A 20,870-nucleotide genomic window follows, 5' to 3' on the forward strand; every position below is an offset into this window, starting at 1 on the left:
TTACAGTGTTGGTTAACTGAGTTCTGAGAAATGGCTGATTCTCAGCCAGGATGGGAAAAGACACTCGGGGAGTCCCTCAACTGCAAATGGCCCAAGCAAAGAATAATAAGTCGGCTTACATTAACACTGCAATGAAGTTACGCGAAAAGAGCAGTTTGGGGAGAAAATTTACAGAATTTACAGTGCAGAAGGAGGCCATTCGGCCCATCAAGTCTGCACCGGCTCTTGGAAAGAGCACCCTACCCCCAGTCAACACCTCCACCCTATCCCCATAACTCAGTAACTCCAACCAACGCTAAGGGCAATTTTGGACACTACGGGCAATTTAGCATGGCCAATCCACCTAACCTGGACATCTTTGTGGGAGGAAACCGGAGCACCCGGAGGAAACCCACGCACACACGGGGAGGACGTGCAGACTCTGCACAGACAGTGACCCAAGCCGGAATTGAACCTGGGACCCTAGAGCTGTGAAGCATAGAACATAGAACAGTACAGCACAGAACAGGCCCTTCGGCCCTCGATGTTGTGCCGAGCAATGATCACCCTACTCAAACCCATGTATCCACCCTATACCCGTAACCCAACAACCCCCCCCCCCCCCCCCCCCCTTACTTTTTAGGACACTACGGGCAATTTATCACGGCCAATCCACCTAACCCGCACATCTTTGGACTGTGGGAGGAAACCGGAGCACCCGGAGGAAACCCACGCAGACACGGGGAGGACGTGCAGACTCCGCACAGACAGTGACCCAGCCGGGAATCGAACCTGGGACCCTGGAGCTGTGAAGCATTTATGCTAACCACCATGCTACCGTGCTGCCCCGTACAGTTACACAGTGAGTGATCCTCACCCTGCTGAATAAACAGTGACTCTGTATAGTTACACAGTGTGTGATCCTCACACTTAATAAACAGTGACTCGGTACAGTTACGCAGTGAGTGATCCTCACCCTGCTGAATAAACAGTGACTCTGTACAGTTACACAGTGAGTGATCCTCACCCTGCTGAATAAACAGTGACTCTGTACAGCTACACAGTGTGTGATCCTCACCCTGCTGAATAAACTGTGACTCTTTACAGTTACACAGTGAGTGACCCTCACCCTGAATAAACAGGAACTCTGTACATAGAACATAGAACATAGAGCTATCCACAATGCTACCGTGCTGCCCACAAAATGCCCACAAAATGGAAGGGTTTAGGCTCCGTCAGACAGAGACAGCATCAGAAAAACATCCGCCTAAATGCAATAGCAATCGAGAATTGGAAGAAATGGAGAGAAAATTTAAAACAAGAGCTGAAAGCTGCAAAAAAAAAGAGATTTACTTACAGAGGTGCAGGAGAGGGTGAACCCATTCTCCATGGACACTGAGATAACTTATCTGGAAAAGCAGCAAGCTGTTAGTGAACGAAGCTCGGGCCCAGAAAGAAATTAAAAAGTTAAATAAGAGATGTGCTCATTTACAGGAAACTTATTCAAACTTCTTGACATCAAACCACTGACCAATCAAAATGTCAGCATGGGATAGCTTAGTTGAAGTCGCAACTCCAGCCCTGGAGCCTCGTTTTACTCTTACTTTCTTTATTTCTTATGCGTTTCATCAGTTTTATTTCAGAAATGTAGCTTTTTGTTTTGGCTTTCCACACTTCCACAAGGGTTGCAGAAACAGCACCACAAACGGCCAATGGGATATATCATAGAGGGAGTGCCCGACAGTGTCTCCTAGTGGTCACTCATTAATACTACAATCAAACCAACAGCCGCAAAGGTGACACCAATGTTTTTGTTGCGAATTTAAAATCCCCATTTTTGGAGGATGCACGAGAGAAATCCGGGTTCGGGGGGGGGGGGGGGGGGGGGGTCGGCAGAATGCACCACAGACTAACGGTAAATTCAGAGAGAATCGGTAAAAATAATCTATTCGGGGCAGCATGGTGGTGCAGTGGGTTAGCACTGCTGCCTCCAGTGCTGAGGTCGCGGGATCGATTCCGGCTCTGGGTCACTGCCCGTGTGGGGTTTGCACATTCTCCCCGTGTCTGCGTGGGTTTCGCCCCCACAACCCAAAGTTGTGCAGGGTAGGTGGATTGGCCGCGCTAAATTGCCCCTTAATTGGTAAAAATAATTGGGTACTGTAAATTTATATTTAAAAATAAATAAAAAAATAATCTATTCACATTTCGAACGGTGATAAACTCAAGAATTGTTTATTTAAATGTCAAATTTAGGGTGGCGCAGTGGCGAGCACTGCTGCCTCACGGCGCCAAGGTCCCAGGTTCAATCCCGGCTCTGGGTCACTGTCCGTGTGGAGTTTGCACATTCTCCCCGTGTCTGCGTGGGTTTCGCCCCCACAACCCAAAGATGTGCAGGGTAGGTGGATTGGCCACGCTAAATTGCCCCTTATTTGGTAAAAAAATGAATTGGGTACTCTAAATTTCATTTTTTTTTAATTTGTTCGCGGTTGGATTTTATCTTTGCATCCCAGATTCGATTACCGGCTTGGGTCACTGTCTGTGCGGAGTCTGCACGTTCTCCCCGTGTCTGCGTGGGTTTCCTCCGGGTGCTCCGGTTTCCTCCCACAGTCCAAAGATGGGCAGGTTAGGTGGATTGGCCATGATCAATTGCCCTTTGTGTCCAAAAAGGTTAGGTGGGGTTACTGGGATAGGGTGGAGGTGTGGGTTTAAGTAGGGTGCTCGTTTCCAAGGGCCGGTGCAGACTCGATGGGCCGAATGGCCTCCTTCTGCACTGTAAATGTGATCTGTCAGTGCTGCATTCTTTGTTGAAGCTGAGCAGCTTTTGTTACTCCAGGCTACACCAGTGTGATCCACACTGACATGCAAGCTAATGCCTCGCGGATCTTCCCGATACAAGTTACGAGGCTTCTCTTAATAGAAATAGCACTCTTCCCTCCTAACGGTGCTGGTAGAGCGTTATGAGCACAGGATACGGCAATCCCATTAGTCCCGCCCCCACCTCCCCCCCCCCCCCACCAAGCAACCTTTTCTCCTTCAAATATTTGACAATTATTTCATGGAAGTGACTATAATCCACTGCCCTATTAAGCACGGCGCTTCAAACCTTAGCAACGTGTGGCATGAAAAAGGTTTAGCTGATGTGGCGTTCCCCTCTTTTGTCCATCTGTCCCTTCAGCACTTGGAACTCGTTTCTCACTGTTTGCTCTATCGAATCATTTCACGGCATTGGCATATCATTAACCGGCCCCCGCCCGGTGTACTCCGGGCTCCCGCGATGCTCCACCTCCACCAGGAGGAATTCCTAACGGCGACGTTCACTTGCGGTTTCACAAATCGGGAAATATGCATGCTGCACCCGTGCTAACTTAACCAGTGCCACTCTTTTGCCCGATGCCCATACGATGCACCAGGGACGGGGAGGGAGTTTGAGACGCTGTGGTGTTCCGGCACCTCCCCTGCGGGGATCGCTGACATGGGCTCCATCACCTCCTCCTCACTTATGGCCCCCGAGCCACTTCTTGAGAGGGGGTGGGGGTGCGGCCAGAGTGAACTCCGGAGGCTCTCCCACCACCACGGTGCTCACAGCCTCTGTCACCTGCACCCAGGCCTAGTGTACGGCGGCGCTCGCAGCTCCTTCCCACCATGACGAACAGGGTACCCCGCCTCTCCTCCCATCAGCGCCCGCCTCTGCGAACCGCGGATCAGCTCCTCTGACTGCCATCTTGTTGTCTGGAATGAGCGTGTGTTGGGGTCTGGAGTACGTATCTGTGGTTGCAGCTTATCAGCCTCTAACGCGCCAAACACGTTCCCAGGTGAATCGGATACCGGTTTTTATTGGAATCTGGATTGGATTGGATTTGTTCATTTGCACGTGTACCGAGGTACAGTGAAAAGTACTTTTCTGCGAGCAGGTCAAACAGATCATTCAGTACATGGGAAGAAAAGGGAATAAAAGAAAATACATAATAGGGCAACACAAGGTTAACAATGTAACTACATAAGCATTGGCATTGGATGAAGCAGACAAGGGTGTAGTGTTAATGAGGTCAGTCCATAAGAGGGTCATTTAGGAATCTGGTAACAGCGGAGAAGAAGCTGTTTTTGAGTCTGTTCGTGCGTGTTCTCAGACTTCTGTATCTCCTGCCCGATGGAAGAAGTTGGAAGAGTGAGTAAGTCGGGTGGGAGGGATCTTTGATTATGCTGCCCGCTTTCCCCAGGCAGCGGGAGGTGTAGATGGAGTCAATGGATGGGAGGCGGGTTCGTGTGATGGACTGGGCTGTGTTCACGACTCTCTGAAGTTTCGTGCGGTCCTGGGCCGAGCAGTTGCCATACCAGGCTGTGATGCAGCCCGATAGGATGCTTTCTATGGTGCATCTGTAAAAGTTGGTAAGGGTTAATGTGGACATGCCAAATTTCCTTAGTTTCCTGAGGAAGTATAGGCACTGTTGTGCTTTCCTGGTGGTAGCGTCGATGTGGGTGGACCAGGACAGATTGTTGGTGATGTGCACCCCTAGGAATTTGAAACTGCAAACCATCTCCACCTCGGCCCCGTTGATGCAGACAGGGGTGTGTACAGTGCTTTGCTTCCTGAAGTCAATGACCAGCTCTTTAGTTTTGCTGGCATTGAGGGAGAGATTGTTGTCGTTACACCACTCCACTAGGTTCTCTATCTCCTTCCTGTATTCTGACTCGTCGTTATTCGAGATCCGGCCCACTATGGTCGTATCGTCAGCAAACTTGTAGATGGAATTGCAACCAAATTTTGCCATGCAGTCGTGTGTGTACAGGGAGTAGAGTAGGGGGATAAGTACGCACCCTTGCAGGGCCCCGGTATTGAGCGCTATTGTGGAGGTGTTGTTGTTTATTCTTACTGATTGTGGTCTGTGGGTCAGAAAGTTGAGGATCCAGTTGCAGAGTGAGGAGCCAAGTCCTAGATTTTGGAGCTTTGATATGGGCTTGGCTGGGATTATGGTGTTGAAGGCGGAGATGTAGTCAATAAATAGAAGTCTGATGTAGGAGTCCTTGTTGTCGAGATGCTCTAGGGATGTGTCGGGCCAAGGAAATGGCGTCTGCTGTGGACCGGTTGAGGCGGTATGTGAATTGCAGTGGATCAAGGTGTTCTGGGAGTATGGGGGTGATGCGCTTCATGACCAACCTCTCGAAGAACTTCATTATGACTGAAGTCAGGGCCACCGGACGGTAGTCATTGAGGCACGTTGCCTGGTTCTTCTTTGGCACCGGTATGATGGTGGTCTTCTTGAAGCAGGTGGGAACCTCGGAGCGGAGTCGGAAGAGGTTAAAGATGTCCGCGAACACATCTGCCAGCTGGTATGCGCAGGCTCTGAGTGTACGACCAGGGATCCCGTCCGGGCCCGTCGCCTTCCGAGGGTTCACTTTCAGGAAGGCCGATCTGACTTTACAAGCTGTGATGATGGGGGTGGGCGTGGTATGGGCTGCTGGGGCACTCGACAGCGGATTTTTGGTTACCTGCTCAAACCGAGCATAGAATGCATTGAGTTCATCGGGGAGGGGTGCGCTGCTGACAGAGATACTGCTCGGCTTCGCTTTGTAGCCCGTTATGTTGTTTAGTCCTTTCCACAATCGCCGAGAGTCTGTCTGTGACTCTAGCTTGGTTTGATATTCTCTCTTGGTATCTCGGATGGCTTTGCGGAGGTTGTACCTGGATTTCTTGTATAGGTCAGGGTCGTCTGCCTTGAATGCCTCAGATCTGTCCTTAGGAGTCAATCTCGCGATTGAGCCATGGTTTCCCGTTGGGAACGTACATATTGCTTTCTTTGGCACGCAGTCATCCACACATTTGCTGATGAAGTCTGTGACGGTGGTGGCATACTCATTTACGTTGGTCGCTGAGTTCTTAAATATGACTGTTTTTAAACAGTCACGTATGAGCTCTTCTGTTCCCTCGGACCAGCACAGCATGACCTTCTTAGCTGGATTCTCCAGCTTAAGTTTCTGCTTGTGTGCCGGGAGAAGGAGCACCGTCTTATGGTCTGATTTCCCAAAGTGCGGTCGGGGGTGGAACGGTAGGCGCCCTTGATTTTTGAGTAGCAGTGGTCAAGAGTGTTGTCGCCCCTGGTGGGACAGGAGATGTGCTGGTGGAATTTTGGCCGTACACTCTTGAGGTCGGCCTTGTTGAAGTCCCCGGCCATGATGAACAAGGCCTCCGGGTGTTCTGTTTCTTAGTTGTTTATAACGGTGTACAGTTCGTCCAGCGCCTTCCTACTTCTACCTGGGGTGGGATGCAGATCGCTATGATAATGGCTGAAGTGAAGTCACGAGAATTGCTGTAGTTCCTTGTGGCGGCGTTTCTCGCCCATGAACGGATCCTGAATTGCCCAGGACCAGCGCCGGTTCCATGGTTCAGTCACAGCGTCAGCACTTAAGTTTCTGAAACGGCAAATCCGCCGGTGTCTGGTGTGATACGTTCAGCTGCTGTTGTATAAAGAATCAGCGGTTCTGCTCCTTTTCTACAAACACCTTTAATTTACTCCAACAGACTCTGTACAAAACTCCAACATCACATCACCGGACACAAAGGCCACCTGAAGCCCCTTTAATATCAGTGTCAATTATTGGATACTTAACATAAATGAGACAACTAATTGGAATGTCTCTTAGCCCATTACTTAACAGTCTCCTCTGCCTTGGAGAAAATAATAATTAGGTGAAAACAAAACTACAAGAAACTCAAAAAACACACACGCAATTTCCCCCCTTTTTTCTTTCATTTTTGGAAGAAAAACAGTCACAGAAACAGCCACCCTTCATTAACAATATCCAAACGTTACGGTGAGCTAGCCCCTCTTTGTAAAACAGTCTGACAATTGATAGCTAACTGTCGACCCATTTAATTTTTGCTATTTCCCCTCTGTCCAACTCTGCTTCAAACTTGCGATGTCTGTCCTTAACCTTTTTTCATTGACACTTTTTGTAGAGTGCACATTTTCCCACAGGGATTTATTGTCAATGTGACATTCAATAGGTATATTACCCAAATCTTCTAATCCCAAAATTTCTGTCAATATCTGAGATATATAAAAGGCCATATCCACCGCCTCTACAAGGCTTAACGTGTCAGCAGCCAAAGTGCTTTTGACCACTCTCCTTATTTTCCTTGTTTCCCACACAAGAGGGCAACATTTACTATTGTTTCGCAAAAGGAAAATTATAAAACCTCCTGCGCTTGAAACCCCATCACATAAATTTGCATAGGACGCATCACTATAAACTATGAGTTTCAATTGCCTAGAGTCAGCTCAACACCTAAGCAAAACACAGATAGATTTCCCAGCTGCCAAAAGCATTTAAACAGCGGAGGGCCATGATAATGGTTCTGCTCCAAAATGGTACTCCCAGCTCGAGTAATTTCATATTTGCCTGAGATATTTGCAGCAAAGGTGATGAGGGAAATGTGGCTGGAAATGGGACCCTGACATGGCCTTGATGATCTGGCTGATTGGTGTGGATAGGTCTGAGGGGATAGGACTGGTGGGGGTGGATGGGCTGAAGGGCCGAAAGCCGTTGGGGGGGGGCAAGCGCAGCGCGCGGACGTCGCGAGCAGAGAAGCGGAGTGACGTAGGGAGAACGCCGCGCGGCTGGAGGAAGGAGGCGAGGAGGACGTCGCGATGGGGGATGACGTCGCGTTGGGGAGGGATGACGTAACGACGTCGCCAGGGGCCGTGAGGAGGAGGACCTCGCGAGCGGAGGGACGTGAGGAGGAAGGCGCTGCCTGGGGGCCGGGGACGTGAGAAGGAGGACGTCGCCAGAGGGGCGGAGGAACGTAACCCCCTGACGTTCCTCCGCCCCTCCTCACGCAAGGAGGACGTCGCGCGAGCGGAGCGGGTAAGGAGTGTGTGGGCGTGTCCGTGTGGCGAAGGGAGCGTGCGCGGAACCCGTGCGGTGCAGCGTCAGCGTGCGCGGAACCCGTGCGGTGCAGCGTCAGCGTGCGCGTCCCCTTCCCCTGTGCGCTTTAACGTCAGCCCCTCACTCCCAGCCCGTGCGCCGCAGCGTGCGCGCTCTCCCCCCCCCCCGCGGTGCGCCGCAGCGTCAGTGTGCGCGCTCCCCCCAGTGCGCCGCAGCGTCAGCGTGCGCGCTGCCCCCAGTGCGCTGCAGCGTCAGCGTGCGCATTGTCTCCGTGCGCCGCAGCGTCAGCGTGCGCGTCCCCCAAGTGCACCGTCGCGTCAGCCCCTCCCACCCGTACGCAGCAGCGTGTGCGTGCGCGCTCCCTCCGTACGCCGCAGCGTTAGCGTGCGCGCTCCCCCGTACGCCGCAACGTCAGCGCCTCACTCCCAGTCCGTGCGCCGCAGCGTCAGCGCGCGCGCGCGCTCCTCCGTACGCAGCAGCGTCCGCGCTCCCGCTCCGCCGGATGTAGCAGCGTCAGCGTGCGCGCCCCACCGTGCGCCGCAGCGTCAGCCCGGTCCCGCTGAGATCTCGCGAGGCCGGGCGCCGCTGGGGCGGAGAGGGGAAGGCTGGCGGCTAAGATGGCGGAGGGCGACAGCGGGAGTGAGCGGGGTGGCGGCGGAGGGAGCGCAGGAGGAGGAGGAGGCGGCGGGAGCGGTGCTGGAGGAGGAGGAGGGGGCAGCGGGGCCGGCCTGCTGGCCCCGCCGCTGGCCCAGCAGCAGCAGGAGACCCAGGAGCTGGCCTCCAAGCGGGTGGACATCCAGAACAAGCGCTTCTACCTGGACGTCAAGCAGAACGCTAAGGGCCGCTTCATCAAGATCGCCGAGGTGGGGGCGGGCGGCAACAAGAGCCGCCTGACCCTCTCCATGGCCGTGGCGGCCGAGTTCCGCGACTACCTGGGCGACTTCATCGAGCACTACGCCCAGCTGGGGCCCTCGGAGTCGGAGGCTGCGAGCGGAGGCGGCGGCGGGCTGGGCCCCGAGGAGCCGCGGCGGGCCCTCAAGAGCGAGTTCCTGGTGCGGGAGAACCGCAAGTATTACATGGACCTGAAGGAGAACCAGCGGGGCCGCTTCCTGCGCATCCGCCAGACCCTGAACCGGGGCCCGGGCCTGGGCGGCAGCCAGGGCCAGACCATCGCGCTGCCCGCCCAGGGCCTGATCGAGTTCCGGGACGCGCTGGCCAAGCTGATCGACGACTACGGCGTGGAGGACGAGCCGTGCGGCCAGGCCGAGCTGCCCGAGGGCACCTCGCTCACGGTGGACAGCAAGCGCTTCTTCTTCGACGTGGGCTCCAACAAGTACGGCGTCTTCATGCGGGTGAGCGAGGTCAAGCCCTCCTACCGCAACTCCATCACCATCCCCTACAAGGCCTGGGCCAAGTTCGGCGGCGCCTTCACCAAGTACGCCGAGGAGATGAAGGAGATCCAGGACAAGCACCGCGACAAGATGCTCTTCGAGAGGCGGGCCGACGAGTCGGAGGGCGAGGATGTGGACGACGATTGAGGGGAGAGAGCACAGAGAGAGAGAAATGTGGGTCCCTCCACCAACTATTCCACCCCACACGTCCAATTTGGGATGCACTATCAAAGAGCTTTCGAAATTGCAAAAATTGGGGTCTGTAAAAGATTTTCCCTCTCATTCACACACACACACTCACACACTGAGAATATTTGGACTCCCACAGATTTGCACACACCCAATCTAAATGGAGTGTGAGCCTGCAAAGATTTGCACACGCCTAATCTAAAGTGAGACTGCAAAGATTTGCACACGCCCAATCTAAATGGAGTGTGAGCCTGCAAAGATTTGCACACACCCAATCCAAAGTGAGCCTGCAAAGATTTGCACTCGCCCAATCTAAATGGAGTGTGAGCCTGCAAAGATTTGCACACGCCCAATCTAAACGGAGTGTGAGCCTGCAAAGATTTGCACACTCCCAATCCAAATGGAGTGTGAGCCTGCAAAGATTTGCACACGCCATATCCAAACGGAAATTGGGTCTGCAAAGATTTTCTCTCGCACACATGCTTTCAGCGGAAAATCAAACTGCAAATTGGGTCTGCAAAGGTTTGCGCGCACAAAATCCAAAAGGAAATTGGGTCAGCAAAAAGTTTCTCTCTCACACACACGCGCACGCTCTTAGCGGAAAATCAAACTGCAAATTGGGTCTGCAGCGATTTGCGCGCACAAAATCCAAAAGGAAATTGGGTCTGCAGAGATGTGCGCGCACAAATTCGAAATGGAAATTGGGCCAGCAAAGAGTTTCTCTCTCTCACGCGCACGCTTTCAGCGGAAAATCAAAATGCAAATTGGGTCTCCAAAAATTTGCGCACACAAAATCTAAATGGAAATTGGGTCTGCAAAGATCTTCTCTCTCACACACACGCAGACGCTTTCAGTGGAAAATCAAACTGCAAATTGGGTCTCCAAAAATTTGTGCGCACAAAATCTAAATTGAAATTGGGTCTGCAAAGACTTTCTCTCTCTTTCTCTCACACACACGCGCGCTCTCAACGGAAAATCAAAATGCAAATTGGGTCTCCAAAAATTTGGGCCCACAGAATCCAAAAGGATATTGGGTCTGCAGTGATTTGCACACACAAAATCTAAATGGAAATTGGGTCCGCAAAGCGTTTCTCTCTCATGCACACACACTCTGAGGAAAATCAATTTGGAGATTGGGTCTCCAAAAATTTGCGCACTCAAACTCCAAAAGCAAATTGGGTCTGCAAAGATTTTCTATCTCTATCACCCACGCACACACACACACACACACACACAAAGGAAAGTGAAAATTGTGTCTCCAAAGATGTGCACGCACAAAATCCAAAAGGAAATTGGGTCTGCAAAAATTTACACACACAATCTAATAGAAATTGGCCTGCATAGATTTTCTCTCTCACACACACTCTCAGTGGAAAATCAAAATGAAAATTGGGTCTCCAAAGATTTGCGCGCACTAAATCCAAAAGCAAATTGGGTCTGCAAAGATTTTCACACCCACTGAGAGAAATCAAAGAAGAAAATTGGGTCTTGGCAAAGATTTTCACAAGCAAATCAAAAAGGAATTGGATCTGCAAAAGTTTTCTCACATACACTCAAGAGGAAAATCAAAGAAGAAAATTGGGTCTCCAAAGATTTTCTCTCAAATCACAAAGGAAATTGGGGGGTGCGTTTCAAAAATTTCAGATTTTCACACACAAAATTGGGGATGCAAAGATTTTTACACACAAAAAGAAAATTGGGTCTGCATTGCAAACTGTTGAGATTTCCACACCCACGGAAACAAAGTTTTGAATAGTATTTTTTGGGAAAAACGTTCCATCCGTGAAATGCATCTTCTTTCAGAGGAGGAGGACACAGCAAGCTCGCAACAACATGTTTGGTTCGCACATGTGGACGCGAGTATGTTAACAGATCGAACAACACGCGGCGGGGGGGGGGGTAGGGAAGAGCAATTTCTTCTTGAAGGTGATGGGTAAACGGTTCGTTGGCAAAATACACCGTTATTTGTGGAAAGGCGTTGTCGTCACTGAAACATCAATTCAGTTCGAAGAGAAAAAGAATTGGTGTGGTGACAAAATAAAAAGTTCTTAAATGCAAAGGAAGAAGTAACAAAATTTGACCCCAAGCTGGAGCGAGAGATGACGTGGAGAGACACCATCGCATCACTGAAGCCAGCGAACCGTCAGAAACAAAAAAATTGTTTTTTCATACACAAAAAGTTCTTACGGAAGTTTTTTTTAATTATTTTAAGTACTGGACAATCAAGAGTCATTTTTGAAATTTGTTTTCATTCTGAATATTTGAAATATATCTTTGATAAAAATTGTCTTGGACCTGATGTAAAAAATTAGTATGTTTTTAAATAGAAAAAAAATAGACGGCTTGACCTACTCAACCACATAGTGTACAGTAAAGTGCTAGTTCCGTAATATCTACTGCCAGGGGTAACATGTAAATTGGTGGCAAATAACTCATCCATTAGCCAGTAATACTTATTTGTATTTTGGTTATTTATAGTGCATTTTTTTCCAGTATTTTCTTTTGGCAGTGTTACATGCATCTTGTATTAACTGTTCCAGTGCAAACCATGAGCAGATCTTCTGCCCGTGTGAACTTGTTATCCCTGAGTAGAGACTGCTTGTAACTAGCCTAGGTGCTACTGTGGAAAACACATGACATGTCGAGCCTTTTAAGGAATACTCGCGTTTCTTTTGATTTTAGTTTTTTTTTATATATATATATATATAAAAAACCAGAAAACCGCCATCCACAACGTGCGATCTGACTTTTCCAGACTTGAGAATGTGCATTTGCTTTTAAACAGTATAATTGTCTAAAAAATTCACAGCCACCCTTTCCCAAGAAACATTATTTATGTCCGCAAAATTATTAGGTATTGGCAGAGCAAATTAGAACAGAATTGATTGACCTCGCTGAAGCCAGCACTTAAAATTTAAAAGGGGGGGGGGGCGGGATCAGACAGACCTTTACAGGTTTTTTTCCCCCCATCTAAAGATTTGCAGGAATTTAGGCTTTTTAACCTGTATTTATTTATTAGAAGCAGTAATTATATTTTGCAGTATTTTCCCTCGGTGCTCTGGGGTGTTCTATTAGAGCAGATAATGGAGCAATTTTCTGCCCATTTGTCCCTCTTTCCCCCCCCCCCCCCCCCCCCCGAAGTTAACAGACAGCCTGAACTATTGTAAGTGTTTGTCCCACGTGTGAAGAGACTTGCATTTTGCGTTCGCCGAAGTCCCATCCTTGCTCGTTCATTTTTTGTAATCTCTGTATTTGACACTCCCACGAGTAAGCTCCCTCTTAAAATTTGTGATGTGTTGTCCAATTGCGTTTCAAGTTGTTGAGGGGGTGGGTGGGCGGGGAGGGGGGGGGGGCGGTCATGGCGAATCAAAGTGCAGGGATCGAAGCCAGGGCATTGAAGTCACACTCGCGGACCCCACAGCTTCCCGTTTTGAATGTATTTGATGGAAACAAAATTTCTCGCCTACCAGAGGGGGGAACAAGTGAAGTTCTTGCCCACTGGCAGACGAGGACCCCTGGGAGGAACTGCTGAGCAATATATAAAATGAAATGTTATCACTTTAACGCAGTTGCCTGCACCAGCTCCGAACCCGTTCCACTTTGTATGTTTTGGTTTCGACTGTTGGCCTCACGAGGTGAGAAAGCAGGTTACGCTGTTCCTGGTTTGGGCAGCTTGCACCACCTTCCTCGCTGTGGTGACATCTTTAACCCCATAGCTAGTGGCACCCTTGTCGCATACAGCCGCCTCCCTGTCTGCAACTGCCTGCAGCATGCGGTGATAGTTTGCCTAGGAACCCAGAGCTGCTGGTTGGGTCCAATGAGGGAGAAGTGCTTTTGGTCTATGGAGGCGTTTGGGAAATGCAAGCAGCTGACCTTCCCTTACTTGGCCAAATCAGGAGCCAGGTAACTTGTTCAGCACACAACTCGTAACGCAGTATCATGTGTTGGCTGCCTTTCAAAACAATACTCAAAAGTGAAAGGTCCGGAGCTTTTCCACAGTGGAGAAAGTATTTTCCACAGGCACAGTGCAATAGCCTCATTTATTAATCTCAATCATTTTTGAAATGAGCTTTGAGTGCTTGCATGTACAGCAGGACTGCTGTTTCTTGCAACCTTTGCGTGTTTAATTTTGCCACATCGTGAAAAACCATATTTTGTTTCAATTCTTCACGTGTTTGGGGGAGGGAATGAATTTTAAAAGGCTTTTGTTAACGTGGACTTTCTTTTGAAACCTCCTGCTTTTTGCGATTTGATCCGAATGAATCGAGACTCGTTTTGAAAGCCCTCTGCTGATGAGCTACTGTGGCGAACGTCTAACATGTTCGAGCCTTGTTAAGGGACTCGAGTTCCTTCATGGTGGCGATTGATTTACTGGGCAATTGAGCCGGTTTGGCGACATTCCCACGTTCTGTTAATTCACGTGGAAGGTCAGAGGAAGCCAAGTTGTGGGGGTGGTTATGCAAATGAGAACTGGGTGCTGTGTGACATGAGCTTGCACAGTTGCTGTCGCAGGCCCCTCAGACAGTTGCTTCGCTTGCTGCTCCATGGGCTTAGCTTGGGCAACTTCTCTTTTCTTCAGGGAAGTGAGTCCAGAGACGATTTGGTGACTGATTGTGGAAGTTGAGTTGTCATGACTCTCGGGGAGGGGGGAACGTGACTCAATTCTCATTCGCCCCACTCCAATATGGGCCGGTGTGCTTGACGGTTAAGAAAAACTCAACTGAGCCTCCACAGCAGGCAGGGCAAATATAGTTTCGGCCTTTAGCTATGCAGAAGCATAAAGTAGCATAAAGTTTCAAATGTCTCACGTTAGACAAGCCTTTTTGAATCCAGTGTATGAAGGGGTGGGGGGATGGTAAATTCTGTAGATATATGTACTTTAATCCAGCAGTGTGAAAGCGAGTTGCAATTTAACTGACTCTATTTCAGAAATACTGCTGCGCTCTTACAGGACTTAATGTATCGAAAAGGAGGGAGAAAAAAAAATGCAGGCTTCTGTGGTTATTAATGTACAACTTGTCATGGGATAACGTACTTTTTTTGAGTGACGGCTGGTTTTTGAAGCAGATCAGACAAGCCTTGACCTCCAGGCAACCCTCTAGCACCGCCATGGTTGACCCTGGTGTCTGCTTTCCAATTGGGTGTTAATTAGTTAACAGTCTGCTGCCGTAAACATCAGTAATGTTTCCCTCCCCCCGTATCGGTCATAATAAAAACAGATTGCAGTTCATGCCTCAATACGTTGGACATATTAACTAACCTCGTGACTAACCATTTTCAATGGTGCAGCCCAGCTGTACAGAGTGTATTGAAACTTGGACTTTACACGCTATGATGATAGTTCGAATTAAAGAGTGAAATATATGATGGTTTTCCATGCTCTGGTGCACAGTGCATGGGTCACTCTTTTTTATTTTTTAACGAGAGATTCTTATCCAGTTTGGATCAATCACTCTCAGTCCAGTGCCCTGCGCGCCAGCATTCACCATCTGAGCATTACTCTCTGCCATCCGATTGCAGGGAGCTGCTATTTGGAATTTCTAATACTGTGCTCCATCCTGGACCATACTCCCGACACCGTGAACCCTTTCGGCTGTAACTGAGGGGGCTCGGGTGCTGCGCCTGTCGCTGGCAGCCTGCCCGCTGGGCTGAGGGTGTGTCTGGGGCATTTCTGGATGTAATCACTCTTGGCGCAGTTTGATGGTGCTGCTAGATGGGGCAGTGTTTTAAGTGTTTTATGATGTTAAGTGGTTTCACAATGAAGTAAGCTTTGTCCTACATTTGTCAAAATTGACTGAAGTTCCGAACTGTAATTTTACGCTGAATTTTGACATCTGGAGAGGTACCAATGTGTATAAATGATGAAATAGTTGCCTATACTTAAAAGATTATAAACTAGACTTGATCTATTCTAGCCATTTTGGTAAGTAGCTAAAAATTACCTTTTTTTTTTCTTTGCGTGTCAGTTGAAGCAATTTCAGGTTTTGATTTTTTATTTCTCTCTACTTATGCTTTCTCCTTTTCCCTGTCTCACAGTTAACTCACTAAGAACGAAAATAGCCGGTTTGCAGATTCCTATCTGCACTGTTCCCTGAACAGTGTGCCTGGGGTGGGGGTGTAGGGGACAGGCCTGGTTAGTCTTTCCCCAAGTTTGCAAATCTGTTCAGGGGCTTGAGGAGGGGGCGGGTACGCACAACAGGATCTGCACGGCCCTTTCTCACTGAGGACTTGCCTTAGAGCGGTGTGCATAGGCCAACGTGGTGCCCTGCCCTCCAATGTGTTTTACTGGTGCTGGATGGGCAGCGGTTGAGAGCTTTAGCTGAGCGGCTGCTGCTTTAAGATCACAGCTCATTGAAGGTGCCTGTCCTTGACATGGGCTCCAGTTCCAGTCTGCTGCGCTGGCCCCGTCATAATCATGTTTGCCACAGCAAAGTCAAATGGATGCCAGAGTTCAGCAACTTGGGAGCAATTCCCCACTCGTGGTGGGCAGATGCAGTCCACCTCCTTTTTATCAGGTCAACTATCCTATTGCCCCCCCCCCCCCCACCCAATCCTCCCCAGCCCCACGTTTTCTGTGACAACTCCAGAATGGCACAAGCCCCTAGCGTGCTATTCCTCCGGATACAAGTCATACAGTAGCACGGTTAGAAATTGAGCTGGGCCTCCAGGACTGACACGAGGTCGGTGGCCAGTGATGGTTGTGTCTTAAATATTGTGAGTGAGACCTGCTAGGAACGAGGGGTGTTAGCCGTGCAGCCAGACCGGATGATTGGAGGAGGGGGGGTGGTGGATTCACAGGTCAGCACACCCGTGGCCAGAAACCATTTCAGCCTTTAAGCACAGTGCATACAACTCAAGGCTCCAGGTAATCTAACATGCTGGCGTGTCATGACACCCTACTTTTCTTGAGCCAACTTGCCTGGCTTGGATTTCTATAGCTGTGTGCCTCACTACCTCTCTGATTTCTATTTTGGGTGGAGGAAGGGGGGGGGGGAGAAATAAAGTGTACAGTCGCATCTGCTTTTATTGTTTTGCCGTGTACATTAGGCGCAGACTGATATGCAGTTAAATTAGTAGCAAGATCTGTGAGAAGTCAGTAGTTGCTTGGTGACGAAACAAATGATGAATATTTACATGATATAGTTGAATGTGTACTGTGAGTCTTTTATATATAATAGATTTTAAAAGAAATTTTGAGTTTGTTACCCACTTCTGATCATTGCGTGACACTGTATCAATGTTCCTTGTGATTAAAGGTCAAGGAGAAAGATTAAGCAGCTTTTCTTTTGGGTTAGGAAGTGCCAGGCTGGTTGAAACTCCTGCCCGTTATCGTTTGTTTATGTATATTTTTTTCTAAAAAGAAATGGCACTGCCTGCTTTTGAAAAATACAGGCAGGAGGAAAAATAAATTGGGCTTTTAAAAAAAATTTGTTTCAGAAAGAGTTGCTGACATTTGGTCCGTCAGCAAGCTGGACCGTTTCTTTTGGGATTTGGGACTTGTTTGTCGCTCGCTGGTGTACCCAGGAGCGAGGGCATCGCCATAAGAGTTGTGCCGCAAGTACTTCTGCACTTGTCCTGGAGTCCGATTATCCAGCGGAGATTGGTGTTGGTTTTGATCAAATGGTTCCCGAGTGCTGGAGATGCCAGCTCTTGGAGACTATTTCAGTCCGCACATGTTTGGAATGAATTCATTGTGGTGGGGGGCGAAAAGTTAGCCAGGGGGGCTCCCCCCACTGCCGCTCTCTCTGATCTCCGGAAGTGAACCTCTATGGACATCAGTAAAGTATCTTATCAACATTTACTGCTTGCATTAATGAGAGAGAAATGGGAAAATGTGGAGGGGAAGCGTGATGGTGGATAGGTAACATAGCAAGGTTTTGGGGGGCACAGGAACACAGTTTTAGAGCGGCTGAGTATCAACCAGAATGCAGGAGGGTGGCTGCATGTTCAAGAGTTCTGGTGTTGAGCAGCCAAAACCCCCTCGATTGTTAGTTCAGGCGATGAAGATCTTTCCAAAACACATGCTGCTGACTCCCTTCACCTCCAGGGTTTTTTTTTTCAAAATGAAGATGTGTCAAAGAGCGCCACGCTGCATTTGTCTGTCAGCCAGACACGTCCATGTTTGCCGTCCGCTCCAGTTGAATTTGACCTGACGGTTTCTGCAAATTTTTTTATCAACTGGGAAGCAGCAAAAGCTTTTTACTTGACCTTTATCATGGGCATTTATCAAGAAAAAAAACACTAGTAGCTATAAAAGATTCTGTGTGCAAATTATTTCAAGAAAACTTTAAACTGCCTTTTTAATTCTAATCAACCCCATGATATGTTTGCTTGTAATGTTTGAAGTGCCTACTGTGCTGGATCAGAAATTAGGTTTCCATAAAGCTTGGATGCATAGAGGAGCAATATGGCATCTTTCTTTCTGTCAGTCGCTTAGTTCTTGCACCCACTTCAGCTTAATGTAAAGAGATTGCTGCATTGGCATAAGTATTTCTGGATTTGCTGTTCATAGTGTGGTAACTTACTCTCGTATGAATGGAAGCATGAAGCCTGGTGTAACACGACCATGTGTGGGGGGTGGTGGGGGGGGGAGAAGGGCTTGTGGAATTGACAGTTTCCCTTTGGAATTTGGCATTGCGAGAGAAAAAAAAAAATCAAACACCACTTTGGGGAAAACTGCAGCTAACTTAAGTCATTTTGGTAATAAAATGGGAACTTTTCCGGACTCGTGTACTCTGTGCTAAAAGCAGTTTGATCGGAGCTTCAAATCGACCAGGCAGTCAGCCTCAATGGTTTCCCGCTTCCATCTCCTGTCTCTGAGCATCAAATTGCATTTACGACAGAAGTTTTTCTTTTATTGAAAAGAACATCGAATTGGCAAACTACGAAACATTTCGCCTGGCCAAAAAAACGTTTAGTCCCTCTCCTACCCCAATCGACACGATCAACAGGCTCCTCCTGCCTGCAGGCATTTTTTCAAACACTAATTTGACAACCCGTAGTTGAGTTGGCAGCAGCTATTCTCTTGACTTGCATTGAGCGTCCTTGCACTTTAAGAATAAGCTCGTTTTAGTGTTCCATCCCTCCCGTGTGCCACCTACCACGTTGCTGGCAGGGCGCCACCCAAGAATGCGTTAGGCCAGTCAACGCATCTGTGCACAGACGAACAATAAGAGCTCAAAAGGCGGGCAGATTAAGATAGACTTGCCCCCCCCCCCTTCCCAAGTAGGGAAACTCAGGTGTGCAGGCATCGTTGATATGGGGAGATAAGAAAAAGTCTTGGCATAACGAGCCTGTCTTTCCAAAAGAAATCTTTATTTTTTTACATGGAGCGTTGTTGAATTTGTGCAAAAATAAAATATATTATATTCCACTTAAAATGAAGCATATAATTTAAAAGAAAAAAGTACCACTGCATTTTGAGACTTTGGGGGGAGGGCGAAACGACCTTCAACGACAACCCTTTCAGTCTCAAAATTTAGCACAGTGCAACAATCCTTGACCATACTGCACAGGGCAGCAGCAGTCTGGTGGGGGATGACCTGGCTAGCTTTCAGTGGTTTTGGCCTTTGCAAAGATGCCCTTGTTTAACAAGTGCTGCCTATTTAGACAAACAGAAAAACCCTTGTGGTTTTAAAAAGAAAATTCTAGAGTCCCGTTTTACTCCTCTCTCCTGAAGTAGGGGTAAAATCAATCAGATCCCATGTCTCGTTAGATGACAATTCTGTCACTGATATCAGGTCTTCACTTGTTGTCTGTTTTTTTTGTTGCAATGGGTTTAAAGTAAAGGAGTGCGTGCTACCAAATTAAGCCTGTGACTTTCCAAAAACAAAACAAAAACTTTTCCTGCTGTGGTTTTAATGTGTTGCCTCATTAAAGAAAATCCTAAATTGAGCAGTTACTTGCTGTTTGTAAAGTGTATCTGAAGTGTATTGTGCATGATGTTGCATGGGGAGTGCCCAGATATTAATTCTGGGCTTGCACACTGGTGTAAATGATTGCTGCCTGTTGAACGGTGTGCAGTATTTATTCTCTAACTCGAGTTTTTGTTAACGATGATCCACCTTTATTTGTTACTAATAAAACCAGCATTGCAAAGGAAATGTTTCGATTTAAACAAAAGCGTCGCGCTCAAGCCATTTCATTGGGCTTGGTGGTGATGTTGCCTGTCCGGTGCACCCTGCCGGTTCACTGCGCGCACCTCTCTCTCAACCTGGCTTGGCCGGTAAGGGGAGGCCTAGTGGTATTGTCACTGGGTTAGTAATCTGGAGACCCAGGGTGATGTTCTGGGAACCTAGGTTTGAATTGAATTCCCCCCCCCCCCCCCCCCCCCAGCCCGTGCAGATGGTGACATTTCAATTGAATAGAATCTGGAATTAAAAGTCTAATGTTGACCATGAAACTTGTCGAATGTCGCTTAAAAACCCATCTAATGTCCTTTAGGGAAGGAAATCTGCCGTCCTTACCTGGTCTGGCCTACATGTGGCCCCAGACCCCACAGCAATGTGGTTAACTCTTAACTGCCCCCTCGAGGGTAACTCGGCATGGGCAATAATTGCTGGCACCCCCTGCGACACCCAGAATGAATTAGTAAAAATTAGTCGTGTAATACGCAACGAGTCCAGCAGCCATCATCCAAAGTTGTTTCTTTTGACTTCACACCGGACCCAGTGCTGGAGCCACATGATTGTGGCTGTCATTCCCAACTAGACTGGATGGCCAAGCTCGGGTCTGGCCCGCCAAGTCCAGCTAACACAGTCCCTTATTGCTCACGTGCTCCTCACTCGCCTGTCTGGACGATGCGTGACTGGAGCCTGTAAAATACCGTTGCCCAGCTGGTGGACAGATCTGCAAAAACTACAACTCAACCTGTATGCGGCTAATGGGGAGCATTCTTCTAAAGTTAGGCTTCTCCAGGAGACATCCAAGTGGTCCCAGGTGATTAAGACCACTCACTCCCTTGGATCCCCATAACAATCCCTTGGATCCCCATGGCAATCCCTTGGAACCCCTTAGCAATCCCTTGGATCGCCTTAGCAATCCCTTGGAACCCCATGGCAACCCCTTGGAACCCCATAGCAATATATGTACCTCTTCCATCGCTAATTGAGTCTTGTGTCAAATTGAGGGAACTAGACCCTAGATCTGCAAAAATGAAGACTACTTGCATCTAACAGGCCACAAGTTGCTATTAATTAATCATACTGTTGCCTTTAATCTCACTGTCAGCTTACAGCAAAACCTAGCGTCCTTTTACCGGGGCTTTCTTCAGGAGATTTTCAGTTTGATGGATTGCGGCCTGTCTCCGCACTCACCCCCTCCTTTCTGTAATCTTTATTATTGTCACAAGTCGGCTTACATTAACACTGCAATTAAGTTACTGTGAAAAGCCCCTCGTCGCCACATTCCGGCGCCTGTTCGGGTACA

General features: G+C 48.6%; 1 protein-coding gene and 1 long non-coding RNA gene across 3 annotated transcripts in view; both read left to right on the top strand.

The window, feature by feature from the left end:
* The first annotated feature begins 7,643 nt into the window (after positions 1–7,643).
* Positions 7,644–20,870, top strand: part of LOC119957373 — an 81,256-nt gene continuing 68,029 nt past the window's right edge. For both annotated transcript variants that reach the window (XR_005458789.1, XR_005458788.1), the window contains exon 1: positions 7,644–7,842. This is a non-coding gene — a long non-coding RNA (uncharacterized LOC119957373). The remainder of the gene's footprint in view (positions 7,843–20,870) is intronic.
* LOC119957372 (transcriptional activator protein Pur-alpha-like) lies at positions 8,456–19,546 on the top strand. The gene has a single exon (XM_038785317.1). The coding sequence runs from the start codon at positions 8,481–8,483 to the stop codon at positions 9,399–9,401; it is 921 nt and encodes a 306-aa protein (XP_038641245.1). The 5' UTR covers positions 8,456–8,480; the 3' UTR covers positions 9,402–19,546.

Source organism: Scyliorhinus canicula, chromosome 26 (assembly GCF_902713615.1).
Source record: "Scyliorhinus canicula chromosome 26, sScyCan1.1, whole genome shotgun sequence".
Lineage (NCBI taxonomy): Eukaryota > Metazoa > Chordata > Chondrichthyes > Carcharhiniformes > Scyliorhinidae > Scyliorhinus > Scyliorhinus canicula.